General features: G+C 41.8%; 1 protein-coding gene across 1 annotated transcript in view; it reads right to left on the bottom strand.

Moving 5' to 3' along the window:
- Positions 1–18,021, bottom strand: part of IQGAP2 (IQ motif containing GTPase activating protein 2) — a 296,229-nt gene that overhangs the window by 143,692 nt on the left and 134,516 nt on the right. Inside the window, exon 3 of the mRNA XM_060093062.1 lies at positions 2,844–3,000. Coding sequence (XP_059949045.1) covers positions 2,844–3,000 — 157 coding nt within the window. The remainder of the gene's footprint in view (positions 1–2,843; positions 3,001–18,021) is intronic.

The following is an 18,021-nucleotide window of genomic DNA, read 5'->3' as shown; positions in this document are numbered from 1 at the left end:
GCCACGACAGTGAGAGGCCCGCATACCGCAAAAAAAAAAAAAACAAAACAAAACAAAAAAAAACAAACTTATGATTACATGGCAAATCACTGACAATTTCCATTCAAGGACACTTTCAAGGATTTAATAAAAGGAGAAAAAGAAAAGCCTCTTTTTTTTTTTTTTTTTTTTTTTTTTAGAAAAGCCTCTTTTCTCCAGTGAATTAACAGAGGGGTAGTTTCCATTTGTCCCATGTTTCTCCCACGTCACAGCTGGCATCATCTACCACCGCCCTCCTTTCCATGCCTCTCCTAGCACCCTTTCTTCTGTGCACCCCAGTGGGAGCCTGACGGCACAGGCGACAGCAACACAGAACACCTCCCTCTGTCACGATGTTTTGCTCAGGGATGTCATCATCTGCTTAGGCGCCACAGGTATTTTATTTTTTAACAAGAAATTGGCATCACTTCCCCATCCCCATCCCAAAGAGAAGCTGCTACTGATTCAAATAATAGGATCTCTGATGCCAGGAGGAAACAGTACCTGTTTAAGTTGCCATGAGGGGGTCCACGGCTGAACTGGGAAGAGACACCTATATTCAAGGTGTATAATGTGCCAGGAGAGGGAAGAATCAGCCCACCCCCTGCTCTGAGTCTCACCTTCACTAAAGGTCTGTCTTTCTGGCCTGATTCTCACGATCCACACATCAAAACAAAATACCCACAATCCCTTTCCAGGGAGGCCTGGTGCCAACTACACTTTAACTCTATCATCAAATCTACATGGCTGGGGCTTCCCTGGTGGTGCAGTGGTTGAGAGTCCGCCTGCCGATGCAGGGGACGCGGGTTCGTGCCCCAGTCCGGGAAGATCCTACATGCCGCAGAGGGGTTGGGCCCGTGAGCCATCTCCGCTGAGCCTGCGCGTCCGGAGCCTGTGGTCCGCAACGGGAGAGGCCACAGCAGGGAGAGGCCCGCATACCGCAAAAAAAAAAAAAAAAAAATCGACATGGCTATTATTATCTTGGTAACTACCATTACAGTAATGAAAATAAAACAAAAATCGTGCTCTAAAATGTGGATAAATGTTCATTTATTTTGTGACAAAGGGGATACAAATTATTTTTTACTGTGCTTTTCTGAACTTTTAAAGTATTCCTCAAAAAACAAACAAACAAACAAAAAAAAACCCTTTAATTTTGGCCGGCTAAGTCATTTGTTTCACTTAAATCTTACAAAAGGCCAAAAACTTACTCTAGGGAGAAACATCTAGAGTTAATAAACACATGACTTAATAAACTCAAACTTATTTTAAGATATGCAAACACTTTTATTCATAATGTTATTCAAGGTAGAAACTTTTGCTCAATTCCCTTTTAGGCTAGATGATGAAAAGAGAGTTGTCAAAAAAGATGTCAATTCATCTTGTCTACTGTTAGCATAAACCATTACTCAAACATTTGCTCTGAATTCAATATACACATTTTAGAAATAAATTTTGTTTCAATAACAACTGAAGGGTAGTATGACATGCAATAGATGGAAAATCATTCCATTTTCAACTCTACTTAATGTTACCCTTGAAATTTTAAGAGAAATAACTTTTAAGGATACTTGAAAACCTGCAGATAAAAAATACTGATATAAAAAACCAAATACAATATATTAAGAAAATAAAGAATCAAGTTTCAAAGAAGCTTTAGAAACCCTGACCCGAAGTGGAGAACGGATCACATGTTCCAGGAGGGAACAGCAAACATTTTTTTTTTTTTTTTGTGGTACGCGGCGTCTCACTGTTGTGGCCTCTCCCGTTGCAGAGTACAGGCTCCGGACGCGCAGGCTCAGTGGCCATGGCTCACGGGCCCAGCCACTCTGCAGCATGTGGGATCTTCCCAGACCGGGGCACGAACCCGTGTCCCCTGCATCGGCAGGCAGACTCCCAACCACTGCGCCATCAGGGAAGCCCCAACAGCACAAATTTTAAAATTCCCTTTTGAAGACACATATAATGAAGGGGTCTTTCAGGCTGGTGTTTACTTTTTCCTCCTTCACTTTTTAATGGGAAATTTCAACCATAAAAATTGGACAGAATAGTATAATGAACTCATTTGCATGCCTCATCTAATCTCAACAACTATGAACTCATGGCCAGTCTTGAATCATCTGCCCACCCTCTTCCCAGTTATTTTGAAGCAAATCATAGATGTATCACTTTATCTGAAAATACTTAAACATGTGTCTGTAAAATATCAGAATTTTTTTTATTAATACAAGATTGGCATTTATTTTGGTTTGGTTTTCTCACCCATATGCCTTCCCAAATTAGCCATGAACTAATTCTTAAAACTAGTTGCATACAAAAAGGGTAGTCTTAATTTGTTTTAAACACCAAAGGGAAAGGAGTTCCTGACTATTCAATATCAGAATTTTTTTTTTAAATCACTTTGGGCCTAACTCTGTAGGGCCACAAGTTCAAGTCCCAGTTGGGTACTTTATTCCTTGATGAGAACAAGGGGAGTAATAAACTGTGTTGATGGTGAAAAAAGGAGGGGTAGAGGCGCCCCCACTCTTACAGTTACTGGCGCTAATAAAATGACCTCCATGAAGGCACAACGGGGGTGGGAGTTGGGAAGCCCCACAAAGCAGAGGTCTCTCGGCCTCAGACCAGAAATAGAAAAATGCTTTGCTTTTAAAATTGCTGTTGCCTCAGGAATGATTATTTACAGGCTTAAAAGACCAAGGACATCCCCTTTCCCCACACCCCATCTCCCACAAAATCCTTATAGAAACACTGAAAGAAAGGAAAGGAAGGGAAAGACTGAACTTTCACTTTGAGCTGGAGGCCAGAACCAATTAGATCTCAGTTACCTTATAACGTGTTTGTTCCACATCATAGATCTTTTTGTCCGATACCATTTTGGGGGCAAAGAACTTGGCTAACTTTGCAAGGTAAACTCCGTTCCGGAGCCCTTCTTCCAGTTCAGTGGTTGGTGGCAATTCTTCAACTAAGCAGACTTCCATCCACCTAAAGGGATTAAAAAAACCTTAAGGTGACTCCAGTTCAGTAACTTTCTGTAACTGAAGAGATGCAGTATCTTACTACCTGTGATGGAGACATTAACAAAGGGAGCAGGATGTGAAACATCTTTAGGTATCACAGATGGGAAGAGAGAACTTTCTGGGTGGGACAAAAATTCAGAACACACAAGAACAAGGGGGATGACAAGCCCAGAGGCACTGAACTCACTTCCAAGCCAGAGCTTGTCAACTTCACTTTTATCAGAGTCTCTGCCAATTCTCTTTTGTGCCAAAGAGGAAAAAGGCCAAACCATATTTGTATGGGTGGAATGAGTCTTGCTGACATTACAGAAAAAAACAGTTCCAAGTTTATGAGCCCTTAGTGGAGGACATTCTTGTAGGGGTTATGCTGTGGGGAGAGTGTAGTCCCAGGTGCAGTAAAATTTGCAGTTGCCTCAGTCTGGAAATGACTACCAGGAAAGGTAGGAAGCATGGAAAAGGGACAGTGAAATTCAGAAAGCAGACGCTGTCTTCTTTAAATAAGACACATTCCTTTTTCCAATACCAGGAACTTATTACAGCATGCTTACCTTTTTGGGGGAAGCTATTTACTGGATTCTGAAAAAGATGAGATTAAATCTTAGGACACTGTGCCAGTATTGTAGAAAAGAGAGCACCAAGGTCATTACTGGCTCAAAAACACACAGTGGGAGGGGAGCCAGGCCAGTTCCCATTTCACACTGGTGTGCTGAGAATCTGTGGAGCTCAGAGAATAATGCGCTTCCTTATCCATTCTTGAAGAACCCTTCCCTACTGTAAGACCCAAGAGGCAGGGGTGCAAGCTGTCACCTCCCTGCCACAAACCCACCGCCCAATCACCAACTATGAGTGTGAGCTCCACCCCTATATAACCAGTCCCAGCAGAAGATCATTAACAGCAACAGCGCCGATCCCATCAACACTTGGCAGTTGGGAGAGGGCTGTTCTGCAGTATTAACAACTGATCCTGATCCAAGCAGTGAACACTGTAAAACGTCTCAACTGCTTGCAGCTCTGGCCAACATCTTTTAAAAGCTCAAAGAGTCCCTAATAAGCAAGGAGTATTTACTGACCACTTATTCAGGCAATGCAAAACGTGGAGTATATGCGGAAAACATAAACATAAGCCCTGCCTTCAAAGAGCATTAAACATAATTGAGAAGGCAACACAATTGTGGGGAAAAACCAGAGAGCCATGTAAGAGAGGCTATGCTGCCCAATGCTACATGTTAGTGCATAAGAAGAAAAAGTTGGGGAATAAAGGGGATCACTGGATTATCACTGGAGTAATAGAGAAAACAATGAGAAGGTGGTGGGATCTGGATTTGGCCTAGAAAAGGGGAGTATTTGGAAAGGCAGGGGAAGTGCTTAGGAGCTGGGGAACAGGACATACTAAAGCCATAAAGGAAACATGGCTGCTTCACGGAGCAAACCCAGAGAAGACTCTGGGCCTTTGGGGTTCATGGGAAGAAAGGAATAAAGCTGAGCACACATAGTGAAGTGAGGTTCTGAAGGAGCTGGCGTAAGAGAAGTGATGACGTTTGTTGCCACAGGAAGCAGGGAGCTCTTGGCAGCTTCGCAGCAGAGGAGTGACAGGCTGACACTGGTAATTAGAGAAAAGTAATCTTGTATGATGGATGCTCCAAAGATAAAGCGCTCTGTCAGCCTTTCCCATTGTGAGGAGTTGAGGGACTGGATGAGACAGGAAGAAATGGGAAGGGAGGAAAACAAGAGGCATTTCAAGGAAACGGTAACAAGACTTGGTGACAGCTTAGAAAGTGCAGGAGGGGGTCAAAGGAAAGAGAATAATCCCAGCCAGGAGAGGGGCCCCGTGTGGAGGGAGGACTCAGCTCCACATCCACTGTGTGACCCCAGGCATGCCCCCTAACCTCTCTGGGCCGCATTTTTCTCCTCTGCTAAAGGGGCAGGAGATGAGAAGGATGGGATGTTAAGGTCTCTCCCAGGTCTAACATCCTAGGGGGGACTGGGGGGACTGGGAGAACAAGGAACTGATAAAATGAGATGACAAGTTTGCTTTTACATAACCAACAAGGGCTTCAAAAAACGTAAGAGTACCAAAGTCTTGATGATTTTTTTTTTTTTTTTTTTTTTTTTGCTGTACGCGGGCCTCTCACCGCTGCGGCCTCTCCCGTTGCCGAGCACAGGCTCCGGACGTGCAGGCTCAGTGGCCATGGCTCACGGACCCAGCCACTCCGTGGCACGTGGGATCCTCCCAGACCGGGGCACGAACCCGTGTCCCCTAAATCGGTGGGCGGACTCTCAACCACTGCGCCACCAGGGAAACCCCTTTGATGAATTTTTTAAAATGTAAGAAATCAATAACAACATTGCCTTTTTTTTTTTTTTTTTTTTTGCAGTATGCGGGCCTCTCACTGTTGTGGCCTCTCCCGTTGTGGAGCACAGGCTCCAGACGCGCAGGCTCAGCGGCCATGGCTCACGGGCCCAGCCGCTCCGCGGCATGTGGGATCTTCCCGGACCGGGGCATGAACCCATGTCCCCTGCATCGGCAGGCAGACTCTCAACCACTGCGCCATCAGGGAAGCCCAACATTGCCTTTTTGATAAAAATCTGGCCAAGTTAAAAGCCACTGCACTAGACCAAGTTTCTAATCTAAATAAACTACAAATTACAGCATTATGCTACTTCACATTAAAACAAACCTGTTTTCAAACAATTATCTTGAAAAAACGTGCAAAATTGTTTTTAACACAACAGTATATAACTGCTTTATAATAATCCCTTAATCAGGGGTAGATGTATGAAGGGTGGCAGAGAGGTAAACTGACAATTTGTAGTAGGAGTGGGGGAGATAAATTGACATTTGGGACCAAGGGGCAGGAAGCTAAAATAAAAACAACTCTGAAGTGTGATATTTTAGACTTGGGCTTACTTTTTTTTTTTTTTTTTTTTTTTTTTTGCGGTATGTGGGCCTCTCACTGTTGTGGCCTCTCCCGTTGCGGAGCACAGGCTCCGGATGCGCAGGCCCAGCGGCCATGGCTCACGGGCCCAGCCGCTCCGCGGCACATGGGATCCTCCCAGACCGGGGCACGAACCCGTATCCCCTGCATTGGCAGGCGGACTCTCAACCACTGCGCCACCAGGGAGGCCCCTGGGCTTACTTTTTAAAAAGATAATCACCTTAATTTTTGTCTGTGTTAGAATATATGTGTAGTTGGCTGAAAACACTAACTATTCTAAAAACTTAGGTTAACTATAGCCTAATTAAAATGTAGCCATTGCTAATGCATATGACATCATGAAGTACTCAAAGGCAAAAGCCATCTCTCCTTCCTTTTCATAATCCCTTTGTCCTGGAAATGTATTTACAGATAGTGGGCACCCAACAGATTGTTATTAAACGAAAGATTCTGACTGCTTGAGAAAAACGTTTTCCAAGCATCACAGTTACATCATAACATCTTTTAGGACACTGCCAATGACTTGTAAATGTAGCATTTTTGCAACATTAGGCATCGATGTTTCACTACCTTGAAAGTCAAAAGAAAATGCTATTACCATCGATGGTAACTAGTGGTTATTAGCACTATTTTATTCTAGAACCTGGATTTAATACTTGAAGGGGATTATCATTTAATCCTCGAGCCCACCCCATAAGGAAAGGTGCTATTAGGATCACCACTTGCAGATGCTAATTTGAGGCCCAGAAAAGCCAAGGCCATAGAGCTACTAATTGAAAGACATCAAAAAGCTCCTCTAGGAACCCTCCTACACTGTGGATGGGAAAGTAAATTGGTGAAGCCCCTATGGAAAACAGCATGGAGGTTCCTCAAAAAACTAAAAATAGAGTTGCCATATCATCCAGCAATCCCACTTCTGCGTATATATCCAGAAAAAACTTTAATTCAATAAGATACATGTACCCCTATGTTCATAACAGCACTATTTACAACAGCCAAGACATGGAAGCAACCTAAATGTCCATTGACAGATAAGCAGATAAAGAATATGTATGTGGTACATATATACAATGGAATATTACTCAGCCATAAAAAATAATGAAATAATGCCATTTGCAGCAACAATGGTGGACCTAGAGATTATAATTTTTACTAAATTGAAGTAAGTCAGAAAGAGAAAGACAAATACCATATGATATCACTTATATGTGGAATCTAAAGTATGACACAAATGAACTTATCTACGAAACAGAAAGACTCATAGATATAGAGAATAGGCTTGTGATGCCGCGGAGCAACAAAGCCCGTGCGCCACAACTACTGAGACTGCGTGCTGCAACTACTGAAGCCCGTGTGCCTAGAGCCCGTGCTCTGCAACAAGAACAGACACCGCAATGAGAAGCCCGTGCAGTGCAAGGAAGAGTAGCCCCTGCTCACCGCAACTAGAGAAAGCCCACGCACAGCAACGGAGACCCAGTGCAGCCAAAAATAAACAAATAAAAATAAATACATAAATTTATTTTTTAAAAAAGAGAGAGAGAATAGGCTTGTGGTTCCCAAGGTAGAGGGGTGTGGGGGAGGGATGGATTGGGAGTTTGGGATTAGCAGATGCAAACTATTACATACAGAATGAATAAACCACAATGAATAAATGAATAAATCCTGTGTGTATAGCACAGGATATTCAATATCCTATGATAAACCATAATGGAAAAGAATATGAAAAAGAATATGTATATGTATAACTGAATCACTTTGCTGCACCGCAGAAATTAACACTGTAAATCATTTGTGCTTCAATAAAATTTTTTTTCAAAAAGCCCCTCAAATTCCAATTTTTAACTCTCACGACTCAAACAAAAGAAAGCAGTCTCACAGCCTAGTGTAAAATAAAAGTGGTAACAGGACACTCCAGGCTTTTTCCAGAGTAGGAGTAAAGGCCCCATGGTTTGGAGATGCAGACGCTTTCACTCTTCAGTGTAAGGTCAGAGCATAGTACATTCGCCGTCAAAGTTGAGTAAACATCCTAGGGTTACATTTATTCCCTTGGAACTCCCTCTTTGTCAGTCACCTACCTCACAACTGTAAGTGATAGACAGCCTCGGCTGCGTCTTGCGGGTGCTGTTGTAAATGGGTGCTGGGTATGGCAAATTTAGAGTCTGTCTAAATGGGGTCACCTCCTCGAGAACTCTGGCAAGGCAGGATCTCTAAGAGTCTCCTCATAATATACAGCTTGGAAACTTATCAATTATTAGTCAGTATATGATCAATGAAGATTGACTGATGATAGCAAGACCATTCTTCTGGAACAGTCAGTAAACTCTGCCCCAGAATAACCAGCTAGGCTGGCTCCCTAACACTGCTCTCAGGGTGTTAAACTACCTCACAGGGAAGCAGGGACCATGATATGCAAGCTTCTAAACTAGTACCCAGTCATCACGTGGGCTGAATATCCTTTGGATCTATGTCTCAAAAGCCTCCACTCTCCCCTCCCCCCGCCTGCTAGCAGGATGCTAAAGCCCAGGGCAACCTTGAAAGAGAAGATGGAAGATCTCCCATCAGCCTGGGTCCCTGAGTAACCCAGGGACCTGGGTTATCTGTGTGGTAAAGAGCCTCCTGTACCCCCTCATCCTTGCCTTAAGCTACTGAATCTTACCTGAAAAAGAATTAAATTTCTACTGCTAACCTCAGCCTCAGTGGCTTATCTGTTACAAAGCTAGTGTTACCCAGGCAAACCAATAAAATTCATTAAGTGTGATTTTTATGGTCTGTTGGGGTCAAACTCCCTGTCGCAATCACAATACAGAAAACAACTGGCCTGATGTTCAGGAAGTCTGGATTTCCAATCACTAGCTGGACACCCTGGAACAGGTCACTTAAAACTCTGAGCTGAGTTTTAGTCCAAGAGTCTAAAATTATAAATGGAATTCTGTACGACACTAATTATGATTTTGTTGTGTTTAATAACAGCTTTATGGAGAGAGAATTCACACACCATACACTCTTTTAAGATGTATAATGCAGTGACTTTTAGCAGAGTCACAGGGTTGTGAGACCATCACTTAACAATTTTAGAACGTTTTCATCACTCCGAAAAGAAGCCCTATAGCTCATTTACAATATTCCCCATTTACTCCTAATTTTCCAACCCACTAATCTACTCTCTGTTTATAGATCTGCTTATTCTGGACATTTCATATAAATCGAACCATAAAATACATGGCCATTTGTGACTAGTTTCTTTCGCTTACCATAATGTTTTCAAGGTTCATCTATTGTGTAGGATATATTAGTGCTGCATTCCTTTTCATTGCTGAATAATATTCTGCTGTATAGATATATATCATATTTTATTTATCAGTTTAGGGACATTTGGGTTTTTCCTACTATTTGGCTACTGTGAATAATGCTGCTGTAAACATTAGTGTGTAAGTTTTTGCAAGGACATATGTTCTGCTTTTTCTTGTGTGTATACCTAGAAGTAGAATTGCTGGGTCATAAGGTAACTCTATGTTTAATCTTTTTTGGAACTTCCAGACTTTTCCAAAGCAGCTGCAACATTTTACATTCCCATCAGTGCTGTGTGAGGATTCTAATTTCCCCAGCTCCTTGCCAACACTCAGCTGTCTTTTTGATTATAGCCATCCTAAGTAGATGCAAAGTGGCATCTCATTATGGTTTTGATTTTCATTTCTCTGATGGCTAATGATATAGAGTATCTTTTTATGTGCTTATTGCCCATTTGCATATCTTATTTAGAGAAATGTCTTTTCAAATCCATTGCCCATGTTTTAGCTGGGTTTTTTTTTAAATAATTGAGTTATAAGAGTTCTTTATATATTTGGTATACAAATCCCTTATCAAGTACATGATTTGAAAATATTTCTTCATTCTGTGGGTTGTCTTTTTGCTTTCTTGATGGTGTCTTTTGAAGCACAAAAAGGTTGTAATTTTGATGAAGTCCCATTTATCTATTCTTTTTTTTTTTTAAGTCTTTACTGAATTTGTTACAATATTGCTTCTGTTTTATGCTTTGGTTTTTTGGCTGCAAGGCATGTGGGATCTTAGCTCCCCAACCAGGAATTGAACTGGCACCCCCTGCATTGGAAGGTGAAGTCTTAACCACTGGACCACCAGGGAAGTCCCCCATCTATCCATTCTTTTTTTGCTTGTACTTTGATGTCATATTTAAGAAACCACTGCTTAACTGAAGGTCACAAATATCTATGATTTCTTCTAAGAGCCTCATAGTTTTAACTCTTATATTTATTATATCTTTTATCCATTTTGAGTTAATTTTTTGTACTGGTGAGAGGTAAGGGTCCAAATTCTTTCTTTCTTTCTTTCTTTCTTGATTGATTGATTGATTGCGGTATGCGGGCCTTTCACTGTTGTGGCCTCTCCCGTTGCGGAGCACAGGCTCCAGACGCGCAGGCTCAGCGGCCATGGCTCACGGGCCCAGCCGCTCCACAGCATGTGGGATCTTCCTGGACCGGGGCACGAACCCGCGTCCTCTGCATCGGCAGGCGGACTCTCAACCACTGTGCCACCAGGGAAGTCCTCAAATTCATTCTTTTGAATGTGGGCATCCAGTTGTCTCAGCACCATTGGTTAAAAAGACTGTCTTTAATTTGACCTGAAAACCCACAGAAAACCAGAACTGGACTGTGTCTCCTCCTGCTGCCCTCACATTTACTGCTTCTTCCCTGTTCCTTCCATTGATTGCTCGTACTGAACCTCAACACCAATATGTGAACATCTCATCCCAAACCAGAGGTGAAGCTATTCCTTATGAGCATCTTCAAGGTTGTCGCAGAACCTCATTTTCCTTTTGGGGGGCGGGAAATGGGACTCTTTTGTATTAGTATTGCTTGCGTTCTCTTCTCTCTGCAGAAGGAAAATCTGAATCACTTATCAGGCACAACAAAATGGAGGTAAAAGGAATTTCCTTTCTATCATTCAAGCAGACTGTCTTCAAATTTGTTTTTTGTGTTTTGTTTTTTGAGTTGAGATGGTTTTTATAAGTAGCTCTGTGTGGAAAAGTACCAGGTCCGTTCCAAGTGAGACTGGGAGAAGGAGGGGTGTGTGGCAGGGGAGGATACTGGGAGAAGGATGAAGGGGAGAGAAGGGTGAAATTTTTCCAATTTTAGGTTAAAGCCAAAAAGAAAAATAATTAATGTCATTTTGTCTTGCAAGAGAACCGAAAACAAACAAACAAAACAAAACAAAACCCAAACCCAAAATACCACCCCACAGAAATCTGGAGACAAACCATCCATTCTATTGTGCTACTCTTTGCTTTGCAGAGCACAGAAAGTTGTTTCACTGAGGCATTTGCTATCTGAGTTGTTATTCAGGAAATCTCCAACTATAAATCTTGGTCTCTATCATACAGCACTGTATGAAATAAATGTCCCCAAAGTAGAGCTGCTGGCCTAGAAACAGAAAGTGTGTTTTTTTCTGCACAAACCCTGTTTTAATGTAGTGCCCTAATCCGTGAACTTTCAAGTACTACAGGTCAATTTCTCTCCTGAAACATTTTGAAAATCAGCATATGAAATATTTTACAAAAGAATAAAAACAACGACCAGATTTTTTTTTTTTTTTTTTTTTTTGCAGTACACGGGCCTCTCACTGTTGTGGCCTCTCCCGTTGTGGAGCACAGGCTCAGGACGCGCAGGCTCAGCGGCCATGGCTCACGGGCCTAGCCGCTCCGCGGCATGTGGGATCTTCCCGGACCGGGGCACGAACCCATGTCCCCTGCATCGGCAGGCGGACTCTCAACCACTGCGCCACCAGGGAAGCCCCCATGACCAGATATTTTTATGTGTACAGTGTAACTGGTCACCGTTTGTGCCAATAAGAAGTAAAATGTCAGAAGTCAGGGTTAGATTAAGTTCTCATGGTAAACCTTTCCGTTCACTGGAGGCTGAGGCAAAACTGTCACAACGAGGAGGGGAGGGAATAAATTAGGAATTTGGGATTAATAGATACGTGCTACTATAGATAAAATAAACAACAAGGACCTAGTGTATAGAACGGGGAACTACATTCAATATCTTGTCATCTATAATGGAAAATAATCTGAAACAGTATACACACACACATATTAAAAAACTGGATCACTTTGCTATACACCTAAAACACTGTAAATCAACTATATTCAATTAAAAAACAAAAACAAACTGTCACCACAATTCTATCAGCCTAATTAGCTCAGGGGAACAGGGATGTAGAAAAACACACACTGTACAACTGAGGCAGGCATCCATGGGCCCCCATCCTTCTCTCATATAAAATTTATTTGGTTCACTATGAGAAAATGATGTGAAATATTAAAATAATGCTAATTATTTTCTTTAAAACACAGACTTACAATACCATGAAAAGAAGCAATATATGACTCCAAGACTAACAGGCACGGAGCAGGCTTTTGAGGACCTCTTTCTCATTCTCCTCTTTAAGAAGGAGATGATACAGCAACCCTCTGTCGAGTTTGGCAAGCATTTCACAAACTGTGTTCCACAGAATACTGGCTCAGTGAGATGCTAATACTGTCCTGGTGGGAAAGAGGGCCAAATGAACTTAGAAAATGTTGCATTCTATGTCTTCTCTTGAGGATTCATAAGTTGCATTAGCATCCTGAAAGCTCAGAGAATTCCTGAAGTCAGGAACCAAGTTTACTTTTTGACGCAATGTTTCCCCCCAATCTTTTTGACCATGGAACTCCTTTTTCCCAAATCACTTGGTAATATTTCATATGATGAAATGACAGGTAACTGATAAAAGCAGTACAATTTGGTGACTAAAATCATGGCGTTTGTGCTCACACTTTCTGAGTTCAAATCCTAGTTCTAGCATAATACCAGTGACTTCTCTGTAAAATAAAGATACTTAAACTATCTACCCTTGGAGGGCTTTTTTAAGGAGTAAATGAGAATCTGTAAAATATATTTAGCATGTGCCCGGCACACAGTAAGAGCCTGGCAAACATTAACCACAATTATTATTAGCATGTCCCCAAGTTTGAATCTGTGCTATTTAATCACCAGATGTGTAACCTTGACAGATTAATTAATCCAATTAATATTTTTGAGCATCAAGTACTTTCCAGACCTGGTTCCACGTGGTGAATCAGGCAAAGTCCCTCAGTTTCCTAAGCAGTAAGTCTCATATTCTCACCGATGTTAGCATGCCACTAGTTCAGGAGCTATGGAGGATTAAATGAAACAGCACCAGTATGGAACCTAGCAGATAGCTGGGGCCCAGATGTCACTCACATGGTTGCCTTCTCTTTTATCTATCTATCTATCTGTTTTTAAAAATAAATTTATTTATTTATTTTTGGCTGCACTGGGTCTTCGTTGCTGCGTGCAGGCTTTCTCTAGTTGCAGTGAGCAGGGGCTACTCTTTGCGGTGTGTGGGCTTCTCATTGTGGTGGCTTCTCTTGCTGCGGAGTAAGGGCTCTAGGTGCGCAGGCTTCAGTAGGTGTGGCACGTGGGCTCAGTAGCTGTGGCTTGCGGGCTCAGTAGTTGTGGCACATGGGCTCTAAAGCCCAGGCTCAGTAGTTGTAGCATATGGTCTTAGTTGCTCCATGGCATGTGGGATCTTCCCGGACCAGGGATTGAACCCGTGTTCCCTGCACTGGCAGGAGGATTCCTAACCACTGCAACACCAGGGAAGTCCCTCCCTTCTCTTTAGACAAATTTTTCCAAGAATCTCTTTGGTGAGTTATTTCTTAGAAAATGACATTTAATGCATTATTTTAACCCTTCTTCCTCTATGTTTCTTAAACATAGGACAAGGAAAATAGAAATAAGTGGAATGGCCTGAGGCATTTATGGATATAAGAATGCCTGCAAACTTTGTAGCCCAATCTGTGATATGTCTGATTAACTTCTGAAAATTATTTTGAAAGAAATTTTGAAAAAAATTTGTTAATTACTTCACAGACTACACTGTTGCTTAAATATATGCTCTTCATAATTCTTCCTAACTCCAGGTACCAATCAGATATTTACTGTACTTCTATTTAGGTTTGGACCAATTAATCATCTACCTAGGAGGTATCATACTGATATTAGAATATACCTGGAGCGACAGCTGGCTTGGCATATACAGAAACACAAATACAAAATATATATATATATATGTAGATATATATATATATATCTACATATATATATGTATATGTATTAAAATTTCTAGATAGGCAGACATTGCATAAAGCCTATAAAATAAAAAATTTAAAACCCAAAACATGGGCGCGGTGGTTAAGAATCCGCCTGCCAATGCAGGGGACAAGGGTTCCATCCCTGGTCCGGGAAGATCCCACACGCCGCGGAGCAACTAAGCCCGTGTGCCACAACTACTAAGCCTGCGCTCTAGAGCCCGTGAGCCACAACTACTTAGCCTGTGTGCCACAACTACTGAAGCCCGCGCACCTAGAGCCCGTGCCCCCCAAGAGAAGCCACCACAGTGAGAAGCCCATGTACCGCAATGAAGAAAAGCCTGTGCTCGCTGCAACTAGAGAAAACCCACGCGCAGCAACGAAGACCCAATGCAGCCAAAAAAATACATACATACATACATACATACATACATAAATGAGAAAAAGAAAGAAACCCAAAACATGTACTTATTTTTAACATTACTCTGCACATTAGGCAAAAGGCTGGTCATAAGCTTCATCTTTTGGTTGGGAGGGGAGAGAGAGAGAAACAACAGCTAATATGTTCAGTATTACGGTTTTTGGCTGATACCTTAGTTCAAGTGGTTCAAGTGTTAAATATTTAATAGTGCTTTAACAGTACTTTGACTTAAAGCTTTTTCTGGAATAATACTCATATACTGGAAAAAACAAAAAGCTAAAGGTATTCAGGATAGCCAATGCCTAAGTGGGGATTACAGAATTATATATGCTTTAAAAGAAATGTTTAAGCAGGAAAATGTAGAGCCGTGGAGACTTTGGTATCCAGGGACCAAGGGTGAACGTGAGAGGAGCCATAAGTCACACCTCCCTGGAATCTTCCAATGTTTTATGCCCTCCACTGGTGTCTAGAATCCGGCCTGTAGGTTGTCAGCTATACAATCTTCTCCCCAGTATGTGTGAACAGCTGTAAACTACTGGTACAAACTTTCTGGAAAGCGATCGGAGATATAATAATAAATAATTACTGCACATCTATTAGTTTACGGAATGGAACTTTAAAAGTTTTATTTATTCTTCCCATAACCCAATGAGTTATTATCTTTAAAAAAAAACCGAGTCAGATATCAAGAAAGATGAAATATCTTGCCCAAGATCATATATAAGTAGAAAGAATTTGAACGCCCCCCCCAATTTGAACCCAAATGTCACTCTGAAATCTGCACATTAACCAACTCATTATACTGCTTCTTGAAAGACTACATCAGGAAACTTAGAATACAGCCCAGATATTTTACTTTGTGAATATAAATTACTAAATACAGCTATGGTTCAAGACTTGTGTGCAATGCAAAAACTGTAAACAATGTAAGCGTCTAAAAAGAATGCTTATCCATTGCACAGAATATTATACAGCCACTTGAGATATTTTCATAGAATATTTAAGAAAATGGAAAAATAGTGGGGGTAAATTAAGAGAAAAGTAGAGGATGCAAAATTGTATAGTAAGATAATTTTATTTCTAAAATTATATATATATTTAAATAAATATACACAGACTGGAAACATATAGCAAAATATTAACAGTGGTTTTCCCTGTGGGTTGGTAAGGTTCTTCATCTTTTCTTGTATCCTAATTTTTTATCATAAACATGTATTTTCAATAATAGAAAACAATGAAATCCAGTGTGTTCTAAAGTTTCTGTCTCTTTCCAGTGTATAGAAAGCAAGAGGCTGTTTGCTGATTACACCGAGCACTTGAGCCAAAATGGAGTCTTGTGGTAGCAAACATTAAAAGAACACTGATGAAGACAGGGGTATGGGTATAGGCGGGGAAATGGTAGTTTGTCATGAGGCGTGGAAGCAGGAAAAGACAAAAAGGCACTCTAAATTTTTTATTTTTTTTAAAGCATATGGGTTGAGACACATAACCAATAAAATTCCCTCTTAAGGAAAATGTTAAGTATATTTATCTTTTTCACGTACCTCTAACCATGTTAACAGCCTGGCTTTAAGGCTTGGAAAGTAAAGGAGGAATCCTCATTAATGAATAAATGAAACATTAACAAATCAAGAATGCAGCCTAGATCATCCCATGCTGCTGACAGTAAAATACAAAAGTAGAGAGAGAAATTGAAGAAGAACTTAAGCAAAACACACACACACACACACACACAAACAACACCACCACCAAAACAGAAAAAAACCCCAGAACTTGAAGATTTCGAAAATTCACAGGCTATCAATACTGCAAAAAATAAGAAACCATGTTGTGGAGAGAACACAGAGGGTGCAGCTAGACAATCACTGCATAAAGAATGTGACTCATCGATTTAATCAGCCATCTCAGCGAAAGTCAGGAATAGGGATGGGGTTATGCTCATTTAGACTAAAGGGGACAAAGACAGGGCAACAGTGAAGGAAGGCTGTCAGACCTCTGGGATTCTAGGGGATGGGACAATAGAGCTTTCTGGCTGTGTTATCCATCAGGATAAGGGAAGAATGACCCCGAAGGAGATTCAGAGATTGAGAGGGCTACCACTCCCACCACAGGCCCAGACTGGCTCCTTCTTAAAGGGCAAGGCTGTCTCTTCCTGGGTTCCTGTGGGTCTGGAAGGCAGGGCCACCAGCCTGGTGAGCCCAAAGGACAGACCACCAAGCGGATTGTTCTGGAGCCTTAAAATCAGAATTTGCCCGGCTACTTTTTAGACTCCCTTGGGATCCATCACCCCCTTTCTTCTTTCGAATTTCTCGCTTTTAGAATAGGAATGTCTATTGTATGGCTGTCCCTCCTTTGTAATTTGGAAGCACAAAACTTCTGGGTTGCATAGCTTCACAGCCGGAGAGGCATTTTTGCCTCAGGACGAATCACGTCTCAAGTTTCACCCACACCTGATTTAGATACTTTGGTGAGACTTGGGACTCAGAGTTGATGCTAGAATGGGTTAAGATTTGGGGGCTTCTGGGATGTAGATGAATGCATTTTGTCTCTGAGAAGGACAGAAATTTGGGGGGGAAAGGGGCAGAATGCTGTGGTCAGAACTGTGTCCCCTCCAAATTCACATGTTGAAGTCCTAACCCACACAGTACAAGAGAATGTGACTGTATCCAGAGAAGGGGCCTTTAAGAGGTGATTAAGTTTAAATGAGGCCATTTGGAGAGGACTTAATCCAATGACTGGTATAAGAAGAGGAGATTAGGACAAAGAGAGACACCAGGGCTGGGCACGCACAGAAGGAAACCCAGTGAGGACACAGCAAGAAGGCAGCCATTGGCAAGTCGAGGAGAGAAGCCTCAGAAGAAACCAATTCCACAGACACCTTGATCTTGGACGTCCAGAACCATGAGGAAATAAATTGTTGGTTAAGCTACTCAGTCTGTGGTATTTTGTTACGGCAGCCCAAACAAATAATACACTAGCTAAACCATCAACCCCCATCATCCTCTAAAACTCCTCACCCAATTTTATTTCTCTTCATTGTATTTCTTACTACCTGGCAGATTATATCATATTTATTTGTTTGACAGACTCACCTACTTAGAATGTAAACGCCGTAAGAGCAAGGACTTTGCCTGTCTTTTGAGAGGCATATAGTGCAATGGTTCAAAGCACAAACTCTGGAGGCAGAGGCCTGAGACTGAACCCAAGCTCTGCCACTTACCAGCTGTGTGCCTTGGGGAACGGACTTAACTTGTCTGTGTCTCAGTTTCCTAATCTGTACGCTGGGGATAGTCATAGTCCTGCTTCAGAGGGCTGTTGTGAGTTGACGGAAGAAAGCACAACAGTGCCTGGCACATAATAAACACCTTGAGAAGTAGACGTCATAGCTTTTACTGCTCAGTGCTATATCCCAGGACCACTCTGCCCAACTGCCAACACAAGTCACTGTTCCCATCTGTC

This window comes from Mesoplodon densirostris, chromosome 3 (assembly GCF_025265405.1).
Source record: "Mesoplodon densirostris isolate mMesDen1 chromosome 3, mMesDen1 primary haplotype, whole genome shotgun sequence".
Lineage (NCBI taxonomy): Eukaryota > Metazoa > Chordata > Mammalia > Artiodactyla > Ziphiidae > Mesoplodon > Mesoplodon densirostris.
Note: the sequence above shows the minus strand (reverse complement) of the source record. Positions and strands in the feature narration are given on the sequence as shown.